The 19,078-nt window shown below is 55.1% G+C and overlaps 1 protein-coding gene across 2 annotated transcripts; it reads right to left on the bottom strand.

The window, feature by feature from the left end:
- Positions 1-7,958: 7,958 nt before the first annotated feature.
- On the bottom strand, positions 7,959-18,988 carry SCNN1G (sodium channel epithelial 1 subunit gamma). Of its 2 annotated transcripts, XM_071444741.1 has the most exons (13): positions 18,883-18,988; positions 18,377-18,701; positions 17,329-17,623; positions 16,713-16,906; positions 16,225-16,328; positions 15,285-15,448; positions 12,471-12,569; positions 11,356-11,473; positions 10,826-10,904; positions 10,690-10,747; positions 10,321-10,382; positions 10,050-10,125; positions 7,959-9,665 (listed from the first exon to the last, which is right to left on the bottom strand). In XM_071444741.1, exons 1-13 carry the CDS (start codon positions 18,911-18,913, stop codon positions 9,279-9,281), a joined length of 1,992 nt encoding a protein of 663 aa, XP_071300842.1. In that variant the 5' UTR covers positions 18,914-18,988; the 3' UTR covers positions 7,959-9,278. The 2 variants fall into 2 exon arrangements, with proteins under 2 accessions (XP_071300842.1, XP_071300843.1); XM_071444742.1 differs by lacking the exons at positions 18,377-18,701; positions 18,883-18,988 and adding an exon at positions 17,753-17,869.
- Positions 18,989-19,078: the final 90 nt, after the last annotated feature.

Below are 19,078 nucleotides of genomic sequence, written 5' to 3'. Positions count from 1 at the left end.
AATCCTGGCATGGCTTGGGTTGGAAGGGGCCTCAAAGCCCATCCAGTGCCACCCCTGCCGTGGCAGGGACATCTCCCACTGTCCCAGGCTGCTCCAAGCCTTGTCCAGCCTGGCCTTGGGCACTGCCAGGGATCCAGGGGCAGCCACAGCTGCTCTGGGCACCCTGTGCCAGGCTTCCCACCCTCCCAGGGAAGGATTTCTTTCCAATATCCCATCTAACCGTGCCTTCTGGCAGTGGGAAGCCATTCCCCCTTGTCCCCTTTGTCACCTCACTACTTTACCTTCCCTGGTGCCAACTGTCCCTGGTGCCAGGCTTTTGACATGGGTAAATAAATGCAGGTGAAGTGCATTAGTGTTTTGAAATAGTTTTATAAGCTGTTTTAGAAAGATCCTATAATCTTTTTTCTATTTAAAATAATAATAAAACCTTATAACCTTGGCAGAAGCTGCCTAGGACAGTGATGGAATCCCCAGCCCTGAAGGGATTTAAAAGCCATGTGGATGTGGCACTTGGGGACAAGGGTTAATGGTGGCCTTGGCAGTGCTGGGGAAATGGCTGGACTCGATGATCTTGGAGGGCTTTTCCAACCCGAATGATTCTTTAGTTCTATGTTAATTTATTTTTTTCTGTAAAAAGCCTCCCTTCACAGCTGTTTGCTCCCCTGCCTGCTGCTGGGCACACTCCTGGCAGGAGTCTGAACACCTCGAGCCTGTCAAGTGTGGACTAGACAAGATATTGATTTTCAAACAGAAGGGGCAGAGCTCAGAGCCACCAATGGACTGATCTGGACCTTGACTATCTCTTTCCAGGAGAAATGAGCCATGTTTCTATAAAATGACATAATGAAACAAACATGGCAGCAGCTTTTCTGTTTGTTTCAGGGCTGGGAGGCAGCAGCTCAGAGGGGCCAGGGTCCTCCCAGCCCAGCTGTCCTCGGTGATTTTCACGGTGATTAGTATGTGCTTTGTGATTTCATGACTTAATCTCAATATTATGTGTCTTGCACGCTGACTCCTGTTGATCCCATAATTAATCCCTCGGGGGGCTGGAGAGACATCCCCCCCTTTTCTGTACTCTCCTAGCCCAGGGCCAGCCCGGTGTGTGCACGGGCTGGGATCCCTCAGCCCAGCACTGCTGTACAAACACATTTGGGGGTAAAATCCCGAGCATCTCCAGCAAAGTGGGAGACGTCAGCTCCTCACAACAGAACAGTGAACATGTACAAACCTCCTTGGAACCATAAATCACTGCTGAGGGCACAGCATTGTACAGGGGAGTGATTGCCTCTTGCTAGGAGAGGTAATGGCAGATTCTTGTTCAATCAGGACTTGGTCAGACTTTCCCAAATGTCCCCGTGTTCTGTTATTTGGGAACAAAAGGGATTTTTATTTTTAACTGGCACAAGTATAGCTCATGCCATTATGTCAGGAGTGGAATGAGGGATTGTGTTTGAGAAGTATCTCCAAGGGAAGCTGGAATGAGCAGGTTGGATGGACCAGGACCTGCCGGGTTCCTCTGTCCTGTCACAGTAATTGCCCTGCTGTGGCCACTGCTCTCCCAGAGAACAATGCCAGTTACCAGCTCTGGCAGCTCCAGCACTGGAAATAGAGCAGCTGGCATTTGTTCCAGGCTTTGGAACATCAGCTGCACAGCCAGCAAGGCCAAATGACCTTGAGCTGCTTGACTTTCCATCATCTCTCAATTGTTTATGAGGAAGTTTATTTCATAAGCAAAAACCTCCTGCTGAAAATACAGCTGAAACGCCACAGGAAGCTCCCCTGCATCCCAGGCATTGTTTCCCCAGTGGTGTGTGGTGCTGGCATGATGCACTGCTGACAGCAGCTAAATACAGCTGGGACACCAGATCCACGGGGAAAATCAGCCCTGAAAGGGACTCCATCTGCCCCATCCACCACCTTTCAAAAACATCAGCTGCTCCTAAATTTGTCTGATGGAAGGAAAACGTTTTGATGGTGGCTGTGGCTGGTACAAGGGCAGCTGGAATTTTGCTGGATGCCCTTAGGTCTGGATGTACAGATGAAGAAGAGCAGAGGTGATTGTTCCTATCAGTCCCCATCAGTCCCTGTCACTGTCACCCGCGCAGTGCTGGTGCAGGCGTTGTGTCCCCACACAGGGAGGCTGCTCCTGTCCCTGTCCCTGCCCCTGTCCCTGTCCCTGCCCCTGCCCCTGCCCCTGTCCCTGTCCCTGCCCCTGTCCCTGTTCCTGTCCCTGTCCCTGTCCCTGCCCCTGCCCCTGTCCCTGTCCCTGTCCCTGTTCCTGTCCCTGCCCCTGCCCCTGTCCCTGCCCCTGTCCCTGTCCCCGTCCCTGCCCCTGTCCCTGTCCCTGTCCCTGTCCCTGTCCCTGTCCCTGTCCCTGTCCCTGCCCCTGTCCCTGCTGAGGGAGCCGTGCATCCAGCCCAGGCTCACCCAGCACGGTAATTGCCAGGTTTATCTCTCGTGTGCACTTCCAGAGACACGCTGCTGTCACTAAATGAAACAGAGTCGTTTCGTTGTGACCAGTAAAAGCCCGTGAAGTGACAATGAGCATCTCACAACCACCGTGTGCCGTGCAGGAGCCCTGTGTCAAACCTGTTAACTGGCCTGTGTTTGCGTTACAAAGATCAGGCAGTAAAACCCAGACTGGTTTTGTTTTACAAGGCGCAGCAGAGGGAGGGAAGGGGCCCCGTGGCTCCTGCTGGCCTGGCACAGTCCGGTGGGCCGGTGGCACAGCTCAGGGGCCGGTGGCACAGCCCGGTGGGCCGGTGGCACAGCCCGGTGGGCTGGTGGCACAGCTCAGGGGCCGGTGGCACAGCTCAGGGGCCGGTGGCACAGCCCGGTGGGCCGGTGGCACAGCCCGGTGGGCTGGTGGCACAGCTCAGGGGCCGGTGGCACAGCTCAGGGGCCGGTGGCACAGCCCGGTGGGCCGGTGGCACAGCCCGGTGGGCTGGTGGCACAGCTCAGGGGCCGGTGGCACAGCTCAGGGGCCGGTGGCACAGCTCGGTGGGCTGGTGGCACAGCTCAGGGGCCGGTGGCACAGCTCAGGGGCCGGTGGCACAGCCCGGTGGGCCGGTGGCACAGCTCGGTGGGCTGGTGGCACAGCTCAGGGGCCGGTGGCACAGCCCGGTGGGCCGGTGGCACAGCTCGGTGGGCTGGTGGCACAGCTCCGGGGCTGGTGGCACAGCTCAGGGGCCGGTGGCACAGCTCAGGGGCCGGTGGCACAGCTCGGTGGGCCGGTGGCACAGCTCAGGGGCCGGTGGCACAGCCCGGTGGGCCGGTGGCACAGCTCAGGGGCCGGTGGCACAGCTCCGGGGCTGGTGGCACAGCTCCGGGGCTGGTGGCACAGCTCAGGGGCCGGTGGCACAGCTCAGGGGCCGGTGGCACAGCAAGGGCTGCTTGGTGCCAGGCTCGGGCACTGGGCTGTGGCACCGCCGCGTGTGGCCCTGCCAGCCCAGCTGTGGCCACAGGGACAGAGGGATGGGGCAAACCCCTCTGGGGCCCTGCTTGCTCAGCCTCAGCACGGTGACCTGGGCACCGAGTCCTGGTTCCCCTGCAGATGACACGGGGCAGGTTCAGCACAGGGGCAGGTTCAGCACAGCACGGTGATCATTTGTCACTGGTGGGGTTTCCCCTGACCAGCTCTGTAACTAATGGTGACAGAGCATTAATTACACTCATCTGCCTTTTCCGCTGTACAAGTTTACTGGAAAAAATATCCCTCCTGCTGTGACTCCAGCATCCTGGGATGTGGCAGCTCAGGTCCTCTGGATGCCTCCAGGCCGCCCTGGTACAGGCGGGAGTGCCAGTGTGGCTCCAGCAGGATGCAGCAATGTAAAGGTGCCCTGGGCTGGTGCTTTATGGTCCCCTCCCATGTCCTGGGGCAAATGTGAACTATTTTGTGACTGATGACATTTTATAACAAGACCAGAGCTGATTTATAGCAAGCCCAGGAGTGATTAGCCCTGTGTACCCAGGGGAACAGCTTGTACCCTTCAGGATTCATTATGTAAACTTGGGTGAGAAGGTCTTAAAACCCAGAGGGATGGCACTGGTTGTGACAACAGGGTGATTCACCCCGGCTGGAGCCGGCTGCCACCTCCACTGTGTTCTGGGTGATCACATCCCGCCAGGACTGCGCTGTGCTCTGTGGCAGGTGAATAAATACAGGGAACACATGGTTTTAATCCCTGGAAACACATTTGGACAAAGCACATGAGTGGAAGAGAGAGATGTGACCCCGCATCCCACACTTGGTGCTGGATGGGGCCTGGCTGGCTCAGTTCCTTGGGGCTTTGCAGGTTGGGTTGGGTTTTTGTCACTCTCCCCACAGTGTCCCCTCCTGTAGTTTGTGTCTCACAGCTTTGGGAACACTGCCAATGGCAAGGCTGCTGGGGTGACAGTGCCACCACGGTCCTGGGGGCCTGGCAGGGCTGGCAGGCACATACCCAGCAGTGAGGGAGGCCCGGGTCCTGACAGGGTACAGCTCCCACCCAGGGAACTGAGGTAGATGTGTACGACTGGGAGGGACAAGGCAGTGCAAGAGTGTTACAGGAAAGTGCTGAGGCTTGGCTGAAGATTCCAGAGGACAGAGGCAGAACACTGTGTCCACAGCCCTGGGGCCAGGTGTGTTTCCCTGTTTACACCCCCGGCTGTGTTACAACCAGGCCAGGGAGCAGGCATGGCTGCAGGTCAGCATCGGGCCCACGCTGCCCACAGGGGCTGCAGGGACAAGGACAGGGAGGGCTGGGGAGCCCCTGCCCTCCACCACCACTGCCCCAGGGCCTCCACTGCCCCTTGCTGCACACCGGGCACACCCCAAATCCCTGCCCAGCCAGGTGCCCCGGGTCCCCACTGCCCTGGAGAGGGGTGCCCAGCCATGTGGGACGGGTGCAGGCCGTGCCCACACTGCCCAGGCCGGAGTGGCACAGCAGGCTCAGTCTGGCGGCTGGGATGGCAGTGCCCAAGCTGGGCCAGGGCTCCTGCTCGCCCTCCTGCCTTGGGCACCGCTCTCTTCTCAGTCTGGTTCCAGGGTGAGCCGTGCCCAGTGCCAGGAGTGCCAGGGGGTGTGGGCAGCTGGCAAGGGCTTCGCATGTCCCAGCCTGTCCTGCTCTGGGGAGATGCCACCATGGGGATTAGTGTGGGCCCTGTGGTGGCATGTCCCTGCTGCAGCCTGGGCCACACTGCCGTGGGGATTAGTGTGGGCCCTGTGGTGGCATGTCCCTGACTCACCTGGAACTGCTGTGGTGCCACCACGGCTGCCCTGCCATGGCCTGGCCTTGGCTGGGGATGCTCCAGCTGCTGGAAAATGCTTCCAAAGTACTGAGAACAGGCTGGTGGGGATGGCTCAGGCCATCTGCCTGGTATGGGGAACTGCTCCAGGGCTGGCTCACCCTGCCCTGGAGGCAAAGGGGTAAAATGTTTGGCCTCCCCAGAGCTGGGCTTGAGCACAAGAGGCTCAGAGCCTGGATGGATTTTCCATTTCCATAGGCATGTGCTGGAGATGCCTTTCCCCAGCCCAGGCCCATTTACATTAATGAGGCATTTAACTCCCAAACCTGTTTGTGGACCACTGGATGTCCCCCAGATGTCACCTCTCTGGAAGGGACCTGGGCAGTTTTTAACCCTGTGGGTGCTGCCTGGCTACATCTGCTGGGAGCAGCTTTGGGCAGCTGCTCCTTCCTTCCACTCTGAGGGAGGCTGGGGTCACCCCTCTGACTGACAGCCCCACACGGGCAGGTTCCTGCCATCCAGAAAATCTCTGTGCAGCTGGATTTTCCTCCTCCTCAGCCACTTTCCCCCACAGCCCCTCCATCCCCTCTGGCTTTCTCCCCGCTGGCAGTGGCTGAGGAGGAGCAGAGCGAGGTTCTCCTGCTGTGCCTCCTCTCCTCCAGGGCCGGTCCTGGGTGCCAGCAGCCTTTCCCTTGAGTCACCAGCACCTGCTGCCCCAGGTTTGTTTCAACACCGCTCCCCAGCCCGTCCCTGGCCAAGGCAGTGCCTGCCATGCTGCCTGGTCCTTGGCTGTTGTTTTGGGTACTGCAGCTGCTCCCCGCAGCCCTGCGGTGCCACAGAGCTGCAGCTGTGGGTCTGTGGGTGCGGGGACATTGCCATCCCTGCCCAGAGTGCCCACTGTGGCTGCAGCTGTACCCCAGGGACGGGAGGCAGGCAGAGGCTGTTGTGAGTGAGGGGTGCCTGCTCTGGAGCCCCGAGCGGGGCTGGCTGGGAGCCCCAGTGCCTGCCATGGGTCTCATGGGGCACTGTCCCCATGGCAGGACACCAGGCTTCCCAGCTGAGCCCAGAGCCAGCGCAGTGCAGCAGAGGATGGTGCTGAGCCCTGGGTTTTACTGCGTGTTGTTCCTGTAAACTCCGAGCTGAGTTTCTCAGGAACTCTGGGTTTATGATGTTCAGCGTGTGCCAGTCCTCATTCTCAGACCATCCTCAGTGGCTTTCTGTGTTTGAGGTGACTCAGGAGTTCAGCACAGTTCAGTGTTTAACTCATGATGAAGTAAGCCATTTCTGTAGCTCCATGGCTCTCTGCCTTCTGAGGATTATTCATACAGAGAAAAGGTGTTGCACCTGCCCAAGAGTAACTGCAAACAGCACCTGCGGAACACCTGTGCTTTTCCAAAGACTTTAAAGCAAGTGTTCTCCCAAAAAAGCACCTGCCAGGACACATATCCTGGGTTTTCAGTGGGAGAGCCCTGACATTTCTGCTGCTGGACCACGACAGGTTAGCAGCTTTGCTCTCCATCAAAGGATATTCCCCTTATTGGGACTGCAGTTCTTGCTATAAAGTCTGACCAGTCCTGCACCTGCTTTTGTGCAGGGTTGGCACTACTCTGTTTATTTGGCAAGATTTTGTTTTGCTCTGGGGAGGCTTTAGAAGCACAAACCCCTGACCCATCCCAGTCTGTGCCAGCTGCCAGGGCCTTCTCCAGCCCTGGAGCGGGGCTGGGGGGTTCCCTCCTGTCAGGGGGCTGATTGCATGATTAGCACTCGCTGATTGCATGATCAGCACTCCTGATATAACCCAGCTCTGAGGGCTGCTGGGGCTGGGTAGAGGTGCTGGAGTAGCCTGAGGGGAAGAAGAAGCCCAGAACCAGCATCAAGCTGAGCTTGGGCAGTCTCTCCTTAGCACTGCCTGCAGCAGATGTGAGCAAACCCCGTGGAGAGCTGTGGTCTCAGGTGCTGCTGCACACGCAGGTACAGATGTGGAGTTGAAGAACTGTGCCCACTTTGTGATGTTTGCTGCTTTCCCCAGCAGGTGAGCCCCTGAATGGTCCATGCAGCTGTGCTCCATGGCAGCTGGGGGCAGCTGACCCCTGTGCGCTGGAAGGCAGGTCCTCAGTCAGGTGTAACAGGGCCAAACCAGCTCCTGTGTCAGCACCACCAAGCTGGCAAGGAAGGGGTTTGTGGTGAGCTCTGCACTTTGCTGTTACTCCTGTCCCTGCTGTAGGGGGACATCTCATGCCTGTAACACCAAGGGGAGGTGGGGCTGCCCTATTCTGCTCTAGCTCTGTCCTGCCACCGCTGCCCATGGGGCAAGACTGCCATGATGAGCTGGTACTTGGTGCTGTTAGAGGTGATGGGGATGAGCCATGGCTCGCCCAGGGCTGCACCAGGGGCTGAGGCAGGTCTGCTTCCCACTTCTCCTGTGGCCTCCAAGGGACTGCTCAGGTGCAGAGCTGTCTGGGGACATGGAAGTTCCAGTGGTTTTGGTCTCTTGCTGGTTAACATTGCTATGTGAAAGGCCTTTTCACTGTTTCTGCTTGCACCCCATGCTCCTCCTGCCTGCTCTGAGCTGGGTCCCACAGAACCCCCCTGCTGCAGCTCTCTGAGAGGCCTGGGGTCTCTGAGAACCTACAGCCCCTGGACAGGCACAGACAAGTCCTCTCAGTTCCCTGCAGGCATCCTGAGAGCTAACTCATACAGTGGTGATTTAAAAACAAAAAAGGGCAAAGCAGTTACTCAAAAATATATCTTTATTTTTTCAGTTTATCATATATTTAAATAATTCAGTTAAAATAGGTTTTATTGCACATTAAAGAACCTTTCTGGATTCTCACTGTCCTGTATAAAATAAGGTCATAGAGAAAGGAAAGGAGAGCCTCTTCCCCTGACATGCTCTGCATGGCTCTGGCCCTACAGACCCCACCAGCCAGTGTGGGGTGGGCTCTGCCCATCCTCTCCACAGGGAGCTGAAGGCAGCAGCACAGGGGGCTGTGGCAGGAGGGAGGCCCCAGCTCCCCCAGGAGCACTCGTGGCTGTGCTGCACAGGCAGCAGCCCCTGGCCCTGGGGGGAGCAGCACAGGAGGTAAAACGCGGGTGCTGACACTGCTCTGCGGATGGGAGTGTGTGGGGGCAAGGTGGATGAGGTACAGGGGGGCAAAACTTCCTCCAGGCTTTGCCAGCTCCAGGGCAGGTAGGTGGGGAGCTGGCTGCAGGAGGAAGTCCTTGCCTGGGGTTGAGCAGGAAAGGAGCAGCCAGCTAACTCCCTGTGAGGCTTCTGGGAAGTAATTTAATGAGTGCCTTGGAAGTTATGTTTAAGGGCTGCTTGAGTGATGTGGAATGGAACAAGCTTGCAGAGGATGCACTTCATTACTGTGCTCCAAATTGGATTTCATGCCCTTTCAGATGATTCTTTGGGGATGACTCGGGCTTTCCTACCTCAGCTGTGTAGTAACTTGCTCTACAAGCCCATTTTTGGTTGTCCTGGCTTTTCATCTCACAAGAAAGAGCTCCTCAGGCCACCATTGGAATCGGATTTCTAATGAAAATTCAAGTGAGAGCTTTCCTTTCATGCTCTTTTGTGCCTTACCCAAGCCCCTGTCATGCCCTTGCTACAAATGCCATCCTGGATTCCTGACAGCCTGGGGTTTTTCCCACAAGTCCAGCCACACAGCAGAGAGCAATTAGTGTTAATGCTCAATGTGGCATCAATCTGCTGCTGTGGAGCAATTCCTGCCCACATGCAATGGGGTGTGTGCAGCTGGTGGCTAATGCGTGCCTTTGCCTGGTGAGACATCCCAGCTTAGTACCACATCCTGCTCCAGCCATCTCCTGCCATCATTAACTCGAGAACTGATGTTGCTTGAAGCTCCCAATGTCTCTGAGCCCTGGGCTTTCGTGTCTGAGCTTTGTTTGGGGCAGCTTTGAGTGCCAGTTCAATCCCTGAGTACGGGTCTGACCTGGCAGCCCTTCAGTGCTTGTCCGGATCGGTGCCTTGGCCCCGGACACGAGTCCAGCCCCCACCTGGGGGCCGGTGGGTGTGTGTGTGGCGGGTGTCAGTGCTGGCTGAGCTCCAGCGTGTCGGGCAGCTGCTCTGTGAAGGCCGTCTCCAGGCGCAAAGTGCTGTAGTTGGGCGGGGGAGTCCTGGGCAGGGGGCTGTCCTGGGGCAGCGGCAGGCGCAGGGCCGTGGTGAAGGTGGGCAGGTCCTCGTCGATGCACGCGGGGTTCTCGTGGCCCTGCCTCTCCACATCACTGGCTGTGGCCTGGGCCGCCCTGCCCTGCTGGCGGCCGCTCCACCACTTCTTGGCCCTCTGCCACTGGCGCCGCAGCACGATGGACAGCGAGTCGATGAAGAACACCTCCACGATCTCGATGACACACACCACGGAGCAGCTCATCCACAGCCCCAGCTGGCCCCCGAAGTTGGACAGAAGAATGACGAGCTGCAGGAGCAGAGAGCGCAAGGTTAGGGGCCGCCATGGAGCCATCACAGCAGGCAGGGAGATGGGGCCGGGGCACCCAGGGCTTGCTCAGCACTCCCAATGCACTGGGCCCATCTCTGCTGTTGCTGTCTCTGGCTCAGTTTCAGAAGGAGCTTGGAGCTGAGCTTGCTGCGCAGCCCCTGCACGGGGCTCGGGGCTGGAGAGGCAGAGACGTGGCCCGAGATAAGGGCTGGAAAGGGCAGGACCAGCCCAGAGGTGCATATCTGAGATCAGCTTCCTGCCTCTGCCCGTGTGGGATTGCTCCCCTGGGCAGGTGAAAGCTTCCAGCCTGCGTGGGAGGAAGCGCTGCATCCCCTGGGAGTAGGGACCAGCACGCTCACTCACCGTGTTGGCAGGATTCTCCGAAATGAATCTCTCGTTCAGGTCCTTGTAAAACACCATGAGGTTGGCAAGGTCTGTCCTGGGGAAGAAGGAGGCAGGCAGAGGGTTTAGTAAAACAATAACATGAAACATACTGAAAAACTATGCAAATAACCAGTTGGACCAGTAGGGCTGGGCTGCTCCAAGGGAGCTTTTTCCCCAATTGCCATCATTAGGGCTGCTGAGATCGTATCAGAGCTGGAGGTGCAAGGCAGGAACACACAGGGGGACTTACTTGTTCAGCTTCTTGTTGAGTTTTTGCCCTTTGTCCCAAGAGAGAACTCGGAGCATCCAGTCCTGGAGAACAGACAGAAAATGCTGCTCTAGCTGCAGGTTCTTGTGCAGAGACCCTTGGGAAGGGACTCATGCTCCACATCTCCTTGGGCTAGTATGGGTACCAGAACTGAGTGTGTGACAGGCCAGCTGAGCCTGGGCATCTCCCAAGACAAATTTCAGTTTAATGATGAACTCCTGGAGGGGAAGCCCTGAGCTGGAAATTACAGACTGATCTCTGGGCATAGTATCACTGCTTTAGTGCTGAGCCTCTGGGGTTACTCAGTGCCTTGTGCCAGGCTGTTGTGGTGGAGTGCAAGTGGGGACTGACCTCTGACACGACGGATGGCCACTGAGCAATGCTGGTGGTGAGCGCCCACTCCTTGAAGCTGCAGAGAGAGGCAGGGTGTCACTCGTGAGCTCCAACTCCCACGCACACTTTACCTCTGGCTGTGGCAAGGACTTACCTGCAGGCATCTTTGCAGATCTGCTGGCAGCCCAGCTGCTCCTTCACAAACTTTTCATGCAGTCTGTAGTAGCAGTACACTGCAGGGGAGGAGCAGGACGTGTGTGAGAAGCCAGAAAGAAAAAACCTGCTACCTGGGCTGGGGTGGGACATCTGGGGCATAGGTGGCCTTTGTGGCCATCGCCTACATTGTGGGGATAAAAAGATTTATCCTATAAATATTGCAAAAGACTCTTGAGAAGTGGCTGTCACTTGATATAGGCATGAAAACTGCCCCACCTGGTCAAGCCCTCCACTCGACTGCTCTGTGGTGGGCACAGGTGACAAGCCATCAGGGCAAGTTCCACAAACCAGTCAGTGTGAGCAAGGGAGGCACTTCTGGCTCTGGGTGTGGGGGCTTAAGTGGGTTAAGGCAGATTTGGCTCATCCCAGCATGCTGGGTGTGCAGCAGCTGAGACAGGGACACTGGGGGTGCAGGGGACAGCACTGGCAGCTGAGGCATGGGCAGTGCCAGAGTGTTTCAATACTAACTCCAGTTTGGGTTCTTCTTATAGTTGCAGTACTCGGCCCCAGCAGGTAAGGGCTGTGCGTACTGGGCACAGCCACACGACTCCACCATGGCCTTCTGGAAACAGGAGTGCAGGCAGATCTGGGGAGAAACAACACACCTGGGGGCTAAGAGGCAGCACCAAGCTCCAGGCTCCTGTGCAGAATGCCCCCACTTCCCCTATAGCCACCAAGAGCTTCAGTGTTGCAGTTTTACAGAGTCAAGGAGAGGGTTTTAGGCCTGCCATGGCACGGGGCCCATGAATCACTAACTAGGTGTGGGAAGTGACTCACAGCAGCAAACGTTCACAGCTTCCACCAAACCCTGCTGGTGCCTAAGAGAGGTGAAGCTGGGAGGATTAACAGGGCAGCAGAGCTGTGGCTTGTGCTACAACACTGGGACATGCAGGAACAGAACTTCTCTTTTAAATCCCAGTCAAGCTTTTCGGTCCCAGTCCCAGCCCTCCTGAGCCCTGAGTTTCGGTGAAGTACTGTTATTAAAAACCTGAGATAATGTCTGGGTGATCCTACCTGGCACTACACCAGAGCAGATTTCGTATTCCCCATCAAACAGAAATTCAGCCTAGACCTGGGCTTTGCAGCAGGCAGGAGCTAATGTAAGTACAATTCTTCAAGGGGAGAGTGCCAGAACAACTGACACTCTCCAAGAGGACCCAATTACAGAAACCATGCAAAATTAGTGGAAACTTACTCTGTAAACAAACATCCTGCTATCTGGATACTGATTAGATGGTTTCTGTTATTCTTGGAGTCCTAAAGGTCACAATTTCTGGCTTCAAGGGTTACTAAGCTGCAACCTTTACTTGGCCAATATTTTCCAGTCTCACATTGCTTGAAAATTGCCTAATGAGCTCATGTTCTCTCTTTATCTAACAGGGTGCCTGAGGGAACTTCAAACAGCAACCACTTAGGAATAAAAGTTGGATTTTAAGAAGTGCTGTTGCATTTTACATCAGTGGTAAAAGCAACAACCCTGTGCTCGGACCATTCCCAGTCTCAGGTCCAACCACAGACTGTTATAAAGTTTTTCATGCAGGTAGTTTTCAAGCAACTGATAAACCCAAATGTAATGGCTTTACCTGGAGTGAGTAGCTCTTGTTATAGAGATTTTCCACAGGTATGTCAGCTCCTGTCTCTGTGCAGTCACTGTAGGGTTTGCTTAGCTTGCGAGACTGAGTCTGGGAAACAGAAAAGAAAAAACTTGTGGTTTTGGAGTTCACAGACAAACCAAAAGGTTCAGTGACACTTTATCCCAACTCTGAAACTGTAAGTGATAAGGCAGCTTTGAGCAGAATGTTTACCTTTTGCTACCTAAAGTGATTTGTCGATCCCTTGTCAAAACAAGGGTTTTTTTGTCTCTAATATCCGTTTCCCAAAAAAACTGCTCTGCTGGGATTCTCTGCTGTCTTCCTGGAAACCTTCTGCAGGAATGCCAGGTGGTGTAATCATGGCAGTGAGGATTTTTCAAAGCACAGTAATCCATATGCATGTTCTCTCCTGGTCTTAGAGGCTGTGTTTTTACTCTGGATGTTTGTGTTCTGAGGGAGGGCAGTTGTTTTCGAGGGTTTTGGGTTATTTTCTGTGAGGATCCCCACCTGCCTGAGCTGCTGTTGCACTGGCTGCTCCTGTGCTGTGGGTAAATAGCACTTGAGGCTCCACTGGTGCTCAACAGCACTTCTCTCAATCCACTCTAAATCAAATGTTTGTGTCTCCCTCAAACATTTTTCCAGGTGCTGCTTTGACCCTTCCTCTCAAATGCTAATGACTTTTCCCAATGTCTGCCCAGAGCAAAGAGCTCTGACATGCCAACTCCGTGCCCGCAAGCTCTGTGAAACCAGGGCTGGGAGCCCTTAAATTCCCGAGATGTGATTCCAGCTGCATGGCCCACTTCCTGCAGACTGCCCTACCTCCCTCAGCCCCTGCTATCTCTCCGAAGCAATTATCCACTCTACAATAGAGTGGCCTGAAACCACAAGAAACATCCATTTAAGAATCCATTCACCGATCTTTCTCTACAGAGTTTAAAATTAGAATTTAAAATTCCGCACAAAGGATCAATCCAGCAGGAACATGAGAAAGGCTCGTTACCCCTAAGGCTCTGAATGCAGCTCCTGAGGCCACCTGATAAGAGCATACCTCACCACCTTGTCTACAGCAAGAGAAGGCTCTGGGCCAGTATGCTGCAAGTCACCACTTTTAGAGATGTTTAAATCTCTCTTTGGAGGGAAAGATGGGACTTCAGTACTAGAGATGCATTACTTCTGAAAACTGACTGAAACCAGCTTTTAAATTCCACATCCACAGTGCCAAGACACTACCTCAGTCTGCTCCTGGGGCTTCCAAGAGATGATCGATCCTTTGTATAGAATTATTTTGTTGTGGCTTACGCTCCTACAAAACTTACTTGTTCCTTCAGGTACTGAAATAATTTCTAAACTAAATATTTAACTAAAGCATTGTAACTCTGACCAAGCAATGCCTTGTTTGCATGCCAAGCATGTTGGAATATTTTTGGAGGTGGGAGGCAGTCCTAGTAAGCAGCAGAAAGCCATGAGCACTAACCAGCCACTGAGGGCATGTTCAGAGCCCAGCGAGCAGCACCGTGTGGGACACAGCTGCTGTGTCCTCCTTTGTGACCGTGCCTGTGGAGACAAGCACTGACCTGGCCCCTCGGTGCTGCAGCCCTGTCCTGACCCCCCAACACTCGGCAGGCTCTCCGGAGTTGTCTTTTCCCAGCAGGACAGTGATCCCCAGCTTTTGTTCTGAGACCAGAAATTGTGTCCAGCTTCTATTTCGGCTGCCTCATTAGGATGCAGTTGGATCCCTTCCTTGTGACAAATCCTTTATATACAGACATTAAGATGTGCCCAATCTTGTTTTTTATACTACAGCAAAAGTTCAACCCTGTTGTGCTAGGAACATATTACATTAAATATTGAGACTGCCTTGTGTGACAGAGTCTCAGTACGGTGTGACAGTGACAAAGAGTCTTGAGAGACTTTGTGTCCTCACACCATCCTGGTTCCCAAACCTCTCAGTCATGATTGACCAAGGAGCTGCTGCCAGTTTTCCAGACAGCTGGAAGACAGTTAACTATTTGCATTTTGTGAAAACATCAGCCCTCTTTTAATGCCTTTTCTAATGCAGAGCCTATCAATATTCGGCATACCCAGATAAGCAGGATAGCTGGTGCTCCACCAGAAAGAAAGGCAGAGCTGAAGTGCTCACTTAACAGCCCATCCAGATGAAAGGGGACCTGGCCTAGCTTTCGCTGCTGCGCCGAATCCCCTCGGGCCAAATGCCTCCTCTGAACTACACTAAATGGGGAAAGCAGGAGCTGCAGCTCTCCTCGCCTTTGCTCACTGCTGGCAAAAGCAAAGCCGCTGCCCAGGGGAGTGGTTTACTGCTGGGATAGAGAGAAAACCAGCAAAGTGAGGCTTACAGTCACAAAACACTTCAAGGGGTTGTGTTGCCACTATTCCTAAGGACCCGACCCCAGCATGGGCACCCACAGCTCCAGCTCTGGCTCCTCTGTCCGGGGACCCTCGTGGGATCAAACTCCCTGCTCACTGCTAAAGCCAGTCAAGTCACTTGACAATACATTTCTGTTGCTGTGAAAACAAAACCAACAATCCCCTGGAAAGCCAAGGGGAGGAAGAAAAGGGAGAGCAAACAATATCCCAGGCCAGTTTGGTTTAGAAAGACCTGATTTTCCCACGGCCTATTTTTCAGAGAAGTGCGGTCACAGGATTTCCTTCAGGGCACTTCAGCTGCTGAGTGGGAGGTATTTAAAGGCCTTCGAGCTGCTGGCTCTCTGAAATCACCCTATCAGTTTTTATTTACAGCTGTACCAAGGCAAAGGTGCGCCCAAAAAGGAGATTGTTGCCACTCACAAAGTGCATCCCTATGGAGGTGGCTGCTGCAGTCTCAATTTCCGTGCCAATGTCTTCAATGAAGGGATACTCGTTTTGGTCGTGGACCATGATCTTGGCTCCTGTGGATGTCACCAGGAAGGGGTTGTAGTCTGCTTCATCGATGTACAGAACAACCTGCAATCCTGAACCGCAGAGACAAGGCAGAAATTACACCAGGAGCTAGAGCCACGTTTTCTCCTCAGGGAGGGCAGGTTTGTTTCATGCTATCTGGCCTTAAGTGGAACTGTAACAGCCAAGCACAGCCTCTGCCCAGCCAGACCAAGACACCTGCAGCCAGTAACATCCCTCTGTGGTACTGAGTACAGCAAACAAATAACGTCTGCTGAGAACGTGGCTGGAAGTCACTTTAAAAAGTTATATAACTGGGCAGCAGTAATTTCAGCTGGAAAACATTAGTGATGCAATGATATTATCTGTATTCTCAGGCAAGAGTTTGCACTAGTTCAAACAGGCATTTCCCCAATCAGCCTGTACATCTACAGCCAACACATCGCTCACGCTCCAGCAGGATCCAGTTTGCTGCACCACTTGTTATCAAACAGTTCCTCTGCAAACCGCCCTGGGACACCACAGGTGTGCAAAGAGCCCTGGAAAACCTCAGGTGTGCAAAGGGCCCTGGGACACCACAGGTGTGCAAAGGGCCCTGGGACACCACAGGTGTGCAAAGGGCCCCAAAGCAGCCCGGGTGGGCAAAGGGCCCCGGGTGGGCAAAGGGCCCCAAAGCAGCCCGGGTGGGCAAAGGGCCCCGGAGCAGCCCGGGTGGGCAAAGGGCCCCAAAGCAGCCCGGGTGGGCAAAGGGCCCCGGGTGGGCAAAGGGCCCCAAAGCAGCCCGGGTGGGCAAAGGGCCCCGGAGCAGCCCGGGTGGGCAAAGGGCCCCGGGTGGGCAAAGGGCACTCACCGTACTCGCTGCCGCCCGTGGAGGTGCTCAGGATGGTCCCGCTCTCGCCGCTGTTGAAGGTGTAGCAGTTGCCGTGGAGGGGGTGATGGAAACGAGTGAAATGCCTGGAATAAACCGAATATCATGACATTGTTCCCTGTAGTTCAGTCTGTGGGAAAAAGGCAGCACGTTTGGACTTTGGTTTTGACAGAGACAGACCAGGACTGCATGGGGGGTTTATTACTTCTTTTCAAGAAGTTTATTTTGCTGAAAGATGTGGGTCTCTTTCTGAGACTTGAAACTACATGGCAGTATGATCTAGTTTAATATTTCAGGAGATGGAAACTCGAGGAAGTTTTAATGTGGGAATGGGGGTTAATAGCATGGGGGAGGCAGATTCACAGAACCATCAGTGGCTCCTGCTGGAATTCAGCAAATACCAAATACTCCTACATATTATGGACTTGGAAATAAGCTGTTAAGATGGCAGGAATTTTTTGTGCACTGACCTTTTGTCACAAGATAGGCCATCAAAGAAACATGTCAGTAGAAGGTCCTCGGCAGAATAACTCAATTTTTCTTTTATCTCCAGGGGAATTTGTGCCATGATGTTCATGTAATGCAGCTTGTACCACTCCTGGATGGCGTTAACCCCCGAGCTGAACGTGTACAGGGCACACTCGCTGCTGTTGTTTGCATCACACTGACAAGCACAGAGGGGAAAAAGCATTCAGATGGACTGAAATCAGGGATTCCACAAGGCAGGTATAAATTAAGGATTGTACATCCGATAGTGTTTCTCTTCCACAGAAATAACCATATATGAAGTTAGAATGGGCATCAAAGACCTTTTATGCAGGGCTAAGTGATATGACCAAATATTTCAGGACCAAAAGAAAGGTCAGAGATGGCACTGACTATTTGGGAAGACTTCAGGAAGGTACTTCTCTGGAGGTGGATCTGCAGCAGCCATGGAGGCTTAGGCAGAAGAGCAGGCAGGGTGCTCTTCACCACTGTGCAAAGCCACCTGAGCAGGCAATAAAAGCTGCAGGAGGGACACTGACCCCAACACAGCCCCTTGCTGCCCCACAGGGACCTTGCTGGCCAGGGCACAGTGACACTCACCAGCTGAAAGCCAATGATGTCGTTGGAATCGCCCGAGTTCACGATGGAGGAGTCCTTGTGAAAGACACTTCCCTCTATTTTCCTCTTCTGCCCACTGTGCAGTTCAGTGGCTGTCCTGGAGAAGTCCTCGACCTTCAGCAGAGGGATCTGTTCAAAGAAGTCGCTCCCTGTGCTGTTCCAGTCATCCACCGACCGGCGCACCTTGGACTTGCCCTCAGAAAATCCATAGAAAGTTTCCAAAGCTTTTTTTGTCTCTTTGTCCAATTCATATAAATATTCTTTCATGGCACTGTACCTGCACGGGAAACAACGTGACAGTGACATCCCATCCCACCTCACTGCCCAGCTGCAGTGCTCTGCCTGCTGCACTGTGGATGCTGGGGCTTGAGACAGAATTCCCTGTGGTCTCCCACCAGGTTCTCACATCAGTGAGGGTAGACAGAGCTACATCCATGGAGAGATCTTGGAGCAGGGACCCCAGGAAGCAGAGCAGACTGAACTAGAGAGAAAGTTCTCCCAAGACTCTCAAGCTCCTTATGTTAGGAAGTCTGAGGAGGCAGAGCATGTGGAAATAAGACTTCATCTGTCTAATGAAGCGTCATTAAAGAGCTGGATCCCCATGGGGACCGGGGTGGGAATCTGGCAGCAGAACAGAGAGCAACGTAAAGCATGATTTGACAGGAGGAAAAGTATTGCTGATGAATCATGTCAAAATATCCCATACGGAAAGAAAGAAGCAAGAGAGGAGTGAGAGATCTGCCCTTTCCACCTTTTAGGAGATGATGCTGTTTGAAATCCTGGAACTTCGGTCCTGGGAAGAAGGGAATTCGAAGAGAGCCAAAGAGCTGACAGGGACTGTCAGGAGCAGAAAGCAGCACGAACCGAGCCGAGGTCAGCAGGCAGCAGTGAGAGGTGAGAGTGTAAGCCACGCAGCACAGAGGGGGATGTGGCACCCCAGGTGCCCTACAGGGAAAAGCCACGGTAGGGAAAGTGCTGACAAGGAGCGCCGTGCGGAGCCCCCATCCTCCCGCCAGCCCCCAAGCCTTACTTGTACGGGTTGATGTTGCAGATGGTGACGGCGGGGAAGGGCAGCTTCTGGAACTGGACGGTGACGGAGACCGAGGCGCTGTAGTAGTTCATGAGGAGCTCCGCGCACTGCCAGAGGATGAGCCCCACGGCGCTGAGGGTCAGCACGATCCAGAGCAGGCGGCGCAGGCGGCCGCGGGACACCACGATGCGGCGGCAGCCGTGCGTGTTGGTGTTGAGGCAGTACCAGCGCATCAGCTCGCTCAGCGTGGGCGCCTGCGGGCCGCGCACCGGCAGCGTCCGCTTCAGCCGCGCCGTGATCTTCTTACCGGGAGCCGCGGCGGCCGCTGCGGGCGGACCAGGCACTGAGGGGGCGGCCGGGGGATCGGCGCCCGCCCAGTGCCCCGCCACGCCGCGACCGCAGGCTCCCGTCCCGCCGGGAGCCGTCACCCGCCATCCCGCCCCTTCCCGGTGTTTGATCCCCGGGACGGCCGTCCCGGGGGGGGGATCGCGCTCGCCGCGCCTCACCTCGGCCGCCCTCGGGGCCCGGTGGCGCCATGCTCCTCTCGCAGTCCCGGCGCCGCTGCCGATGGGCCGGCGGGCGGCCGCCCCGGTACCTACCCCCGCCGCCGCCGCCCCGCCCCGGACCGCCCCGCCCCGCCCCGCCCCGCCCGCCTCGCTCCGCGGCCGCGCAGCGCCGCCCCACGGCGGCGGCCGGGGCTGC

Source organism: Agelaius tricolor, unplaced genomic scaffold, assembly GCF_023055355.1.
Source record: "Agelaius tricolor isolate 1412-34295 unplaced genomic scaffold, bAgeTri1.0.p SCAF_19, whole genome shotgun sequence".
Taxonomy (NCBI): domain Eukaryota; kingdom Metazoa; phylum Chordata; class Aves; order Passeriformes; family Icteridae; genus Agelaius; species Agelaius tricolor.
Note: the sequence above shows the minus strand (reverse complement) of the source record. Positions and strands in the feature narration are given on the sequence as shown.